The sequence below is a fragment of the Halyomorpha halys genome, unplaced genomic scaffold, assembly GCF_000696795.3.
Source record: "Halyomorpha halys isolate HHAL.00 unplaced genomic scaffold, Hhal_1.1 Scaffold559.1, whole genome shotgun sequence".
Taxonomy (NCBI): Eukaryota; Metazoa; Arthropoda; class Insecta; order Hemiptera; family Pentatomidae; genus Halyomorpha; species Halyomorpha halys.
The window spans coordinates 264,277-270,075 of record NW_027113985.1 but is presented as its reverse complement, the minus strand read 5'-3'; the positions used below and the strand labels follow the sequence as shown (position 1 = coordinate 270,075).

Genomic DNA, 5,799 nt, shown 5'->3' with positions numbered 1-5,799 from the left:
GTAAGGTTTAAATATTCCAATTTCCATTTCGACTTTCTTCTTACTGGATTCTTTTATCAATGATATCTTCTTCTTTCACTTCCTCCTTTGTGCCTTTCAGCGTGGAGGTGCCTCTGTTCAGGCAAACCAAGCCTCTCAATCCCGAGCCAGCACCCTCATGGCCTCCCAGTTTTTCCCTCATCTCTCTCCCTCTCTGGAGATGTAGTCCTTCCATTGTATTCTGGGTCTCTCTCTTGGGCGTTTTCCTGTTGGTCTGGCCTCAAAATATTTTCTTGGATCTCTGTCTTCACTCATCCGACAGAAATGTGCTAATCATCTGAGTTGTCTCTTTTTAATGATATCCTTTATAGAGACAGTTCCAACATCCTGTCTTGTCCACTCACTCCATATGCGATCTCTCCTAGTTCGGCCTGCCACTTTCCGTAGGTATCTCATTTCTAATGCAGTAACTCTGCTTAGGTGCTTATCTACTGGTACCCAGCTTTTACTTCCGTAAAGGAGCGTAAGTAGGTATATAGCCTTGAAAATATGTACTTTTAACATTCTTCTCTACCTCCCTCTTCCCTATAACTGTGTTGCAGAGGTGGTAGTATATTGTAGTTGTCTTATTTATCCTATTGGATATCTCTTGGTCTACCTTTCCTTTCCTGTTGATCACTGTTCCTAGGTAAGTGTACTCGTCCACCATTTCTATTGGTTTACCTTTCCAAAGTATTTCGATGTTTTCCTGTTCCCGGCCTATATGCATTATTTTGCTTTTCCTGACATTTATGGTCATTCCCTTTCTTTGCAGCTCAGCTTCCCATTCAGTTACAGCTTGTTTTAAGTTCTCTTTAGTATCTGCTATTAGGACATCATCCGCAGATACTATTACCTGGGCTAGTATTGCCCTCATTTGCCAATAGTAGTGCGGGCTGTCCTCCGTTTGCACATTTTCAGGATATCATCCATATAAATGATGAACAGGAGGGGGCTCAAACTATCTCCTTGCTTTACTCCTTTCTCAATTGCAAAGGATTCGGACTCTCTTCCATTAATCCTTACTATTCCCTTGGAATCGTGGTAGGTCGACTTTATAGCTTCTATCAATCCTTGCGGGATGTTTTTTTCAGAGAAAGCATTCCACAGTTCTTTTCTAGGGACCGAATCAAAGGCAGCCTTTAGATCTATAAATGCTAAGAAGATATCAATGATATCAAGCTTCTAAAAAAATAGGAACAGAAAAGGTATTCTTATAAAACTACATAATAGATACTCTTCTACCTACTGAACAACAAGCAAAAAAGCTAGCAGAATATTACGACGTATTATCAACTATCACGCCAGAAATTGTGCGACAGTACAGTCATGACTGTAACAATCATAGTTTTCCAGTTATAACGAAGTCACATATTTCCCGGAAGCGAGTAATAGCAGCGGGTATTTTTCGGGTAAAACTGATATTTTCAAAGCTCTGAGCATACAATTTTGGTCGAGAGAATCGGCAGCACTGCCTCCTTTGAGATAGGAGGTCTCCCCTTAAATTTGGGCTGACTCTCCAGATCTCTATTTCTACTAGCTGAGTTATGACTATGGTTTCATTCAAATACAAATTTTCTAGTGTATTTAGTCGATTTGGGTGTATTTTGTTGTACTAAAAGGTAGACATATAACTGATAATCGTCTCTTATCGTAAGAGTGTAACTTTAAAAAAAAAACTATTCATGATTTATTATTTACTACAAGCCAAAAGTAATTCATATGCATCCTTGGCTTAGCTTTGGTTTTTTGGATGTATTAAATTTAATTTTTTTACTGATAACTAGACAGTTACAAATTGAACACGAATTGAAATAATAATAATACTTTTCTCTCACGATGAAGTCTCGTTTTATCATGAAAATTCTGTTTTGTTCTGATATCAGATTGAAACAGGTTATAAAGCTTTATGGCACCTAAAGACAGAATTTAAAAGTAAAAAATTAATGGATAATTAACAATAAATCAAGAGATTTTGGTTACATGAATGCAGTCCTTGCCATAACTTATTTATATCTACTAAAAAGTATTTTTAATCAAAATTCAGCCAGTATTTAATTTTTTTTGTTTTCCCTTCAATGTAATTTATATTGCTTTATTAAATAAAGTTCCAAGACGTCATAGCAGTGAGAGGGAGAGAGATCTTTATAAGTGAAAGTTTAGTTCTATGGACTGTTTATCGATAGAAACTGTCATTGTTCTTGTATAAGCTATAGGAGGTTATAATCAGTATTATGTTATGTAAATAATAGATTGTACTCTTACAGCTACTTTTAAAATGGATATCGAACAACTTGAGAAGCAGGCTAAAGCTACTGCTGCTAAGCATGTAATTAATATGCTTCAAAGACCAGGTCAGCTAGAAAAGGTGGAACAATATAAAAGAAGAGTTACAAGAAAAAAAGTATCAGTAGAAGCAATGCTGAAAACGACTATGCAGAGTCAGTTAGATGGGGTTTGTGTAGGATTGAGCCAACTGTCGATTGCTCTTCAAGAAATACAAGATATTAAGTCTAATCTTATGACTGTAAACAATTTACTTCAAGACTTACCAGATCTAGTAAAGAAACTGCAAAGTGTTCGATCTCAAAATCGACAACATTCCCAGTATATGACAGCAGTTGACAATTTGAAAAATTTGTTTTCAGTTCCAGAAAGTGTTGAAAAAACAAAGCAGTGGATAAATGAAGGGAAACTCTTGTTTGCTCACCACAGTTTGAGTGATTTGGAAAATTCTAGAGATGATCTGCTCTATGAACTGCATAAAGTTCCAAGCCAAGCACCTGCTGACAAGATATTACTGAAAGCTTGGTTTGAAGATGTAGAAGCTACCTCTCATCTATTAGAAAAGCAATTAAGACTTGTCCTGTCAAGAACTCTTAATACAGTCCGGAAAGAACCAACTATTATTGTAACTGCTTTAAGAATAATTGATAAAGAAGAGAAAAAGGATGTTTTTGCTCTTCAAAGGCAAAAGCAAAGTGGTTTCATTGCTCCCGGAAGACCAAAGAAATGGAAAGATATGGTGATGGAAGTTCTTGAAAAATCAGTAGAGCAGAGAATTGAAGGAACACAGGTGGAAGAAAGATCCAGTAATAAAATGTGGCTTGTAGTCCATTTAGAATTAACACGTCAGTTACTTTTAGAAGACTTGAAGGTTGTGAAAACATTGTGTGAGCCTTGCTTTCCACCTCATTATAATATTGTACATAGATTTGTTTCCATGTATCACAATTCTTTATCTAAGCATCTTGAAGAAATAATTAATTATGGTTTAGAAGGAAACGAATATGTGTCAATGCTTTCTTGGGTTGTTAATACATATTTTGGTCCAGAACTGATGAAACATCCAGATTTGAATATAAATACTAATTCACTTGAGCCTCTTCTGTCGAGAAAAATTATAAATAATTTGCAATTTCAGTACTTAAAAAATATGGAGGACAACTACACTGAATGGATGAAGAAGACTCTACAGACAGAAACTAATGACTGGAGCGCAGGGATTCCTTCTGAAGCTGATCAAGAAGGTCACTTTCATACTGCAGCACCTGTGATCATTTTTCAAATGATTGACCAGAACCTCCAAGTAACCAAAACTATAGGGCAAGACCTCACCGACAAAGCTTTAATTTTAAGCATGAAACAAGTTAAACAGTATGGGCATTTGTATAGAAATGCTATTGTTGAATTTAAAACAAGGCATTTTGAGGACAGAAGTCAAGTGCTGTATTTTACTCACTACATGATTACAATTGTTAACAATTGTATGTTGTTTGTAGAGCTTGCCCAACAAATGAAGCAACATTATTGGAGGTCTGACTTGACCAATAATGAATCCTCTGTGATATTTTCATCATTATTAAAAACATTTCAAGATCTACGAGACGAAGCCGTTCAATGCCTTCTAGAAGAAGCTTTTCTTGATTTGGAGTCTCATTTTCAAGATCTTATTACTGCTAAATGGGTCAGCAGTTCAATTCCAATTGATACAGTATGTGTCACTTTGGAAGATTATTTCCAAGACTATGTTCATTTGCGTGCCAAAAACTTTGAATATGTCATAACTGAGGCAGAAAATCTTGTAGCTAGAAGATATATTTCAGCATTATTTCAAAGAAAAATTTCTTTTCGAACTCATGATGATCGTAAAGCAGCGGCTACAAAAATAATTAAAGAAGTTGAACAATTAAAGGGTTTTTTCCGCAGGATAGCACCGAAGGTGGCAGAAAGAGTAGACACTCCTTTTGAGGCCATTCGCTCACTAGCTGAAATATTAAAAAGTGAAGACTCTGAAATTATTACTCTGGACATACATACACTTCGTGACAAATATCCTGACATCAAAGAGGATCATCTTTTTAGATTTCTGTGTTTGATGGGTGATTTAAGCAGGTCTGAAATAAAAAATCTTGTAACATTTTATCTTGATAGAAAAGACCAAAAAACTTCTCTATCTAGGAGTATATTTGCAAATATTGTTTTGTAATTTTCAGGTTGGTTTTTATTGAAAAACTTTTAATCATGCTGTATTCAAAAACAATTTTAGGTCACAGTACACAAGTGTCACTCCATATAGAGAGGGTTACATATTGAGACCTATGAGATAAAGCTGTTCAGCGGCCTATAATAAATAATTCTATTGCATTTGGAGACACTGAATTAAGATTTTTATCAATTCAATGAGAATTGGACCTCAATCATTTTGATGCTGCCCATTGAAGCCAGGATGTGTGGTACTCCTGATCTAACTCCCAAAGGACTGATTATCAAGTCAAAATTTTACCTGCATCAATTTGTCAAGTTGGGTGACCCTTCATATCCCCTGTACTCCTACAAGTTATATCTGTCAATAGACACCTAAGGAATATATGGTTACAAATATTTATACTTTCTGTAAAGTTAATATTTTTATATACATAGGTAATGTTTATAAAGAAAGGCTTCTAAATTGTATGGTGTAATTTATTATGATGTAAGTAATTAGGCTCTATTAACTTAAAATAGATTGCCAATTATTCCTGTAATACAAATTCATTTGTTAAATATGTTAAGTTAGATGAACTGTGATAGCAAATTTATTATTATTAAATTTTTATTAAAGTCTAATAATAAATGAAATAATTTATGTATGTATTTTGGAACCATAAACATCCATAGTTCTATATATTTGTTCTTTTTATTAGAGGATATTCTATATTATTTATTCTTAATTTATTATTTTGTTTAACCTATGATTTGTACTAATAAAAGTCACAAATATAATTACTCACTTCTTTAATCCTCTGTAATAAGGTAGGTTAGTTTGAACTCTTAGAAGGCCTCGAAACTGTGCGTTCATCCACATTCTGTCTTATCAAAGTTAGAAGGTAGGTATGAATGAAATATATGCCAGGAAAGAGAAGTTAGGAATAGATATAGGGGAAGGGTAACGAAAAGGCCCAATATACTTCGGTCATTAGTTCAAGAAATGTTGTGGCTATTGTTGCTGCACAAAGTATTTTGGCATTTACAGCATCGTTACAACTCATGAAGGGTCAGGGTTTTAGTAATTTATAAGGAATTATTTTTTCTAGACCAAAGGTTGTGCAGGGAAGTGATTTGGTCAGAATCACACTCAACCACCAGGTTCTTCCCCCCAATTAAAGGGTGGGTTCAAGGCACCAATAGCCTGACATTAGCCCCAATTATTGAAAAATAGTATTTCAGGCCATCTAGGAATTGGAAATCGGTATCAAGTAGAAGCCACAGATTCCCCCCAAGATTAAGTCACCATTGATT

At 34.9% G+C, this 5,799-nt stretch overlaps 1 protein-coding gene across 1 annotated transcript; it reads left to right on the top strand.

Moving 5' to 3' along the window:
- The first annotated feature begins 2,236 nt into the window (after positions 1-2,236).
- Positions 2,237-4,972, top strand: Sec6 (Exocyst complex component Sec6). The gene has a single exon (XM_014426210.2). It carries the CDS (start codon positions 2,297-2,299, stop codon positions 4,505-4,507), a length of 2,211 nt encoding a protein of 736 aa, XP_014281696.1. The 5' UTR covers positions 2,237-2,296; the 3' UTR covers positions 4,508-4,972.
- Positions 4,973-5,799: the final 827 nt, after the last annotated feature.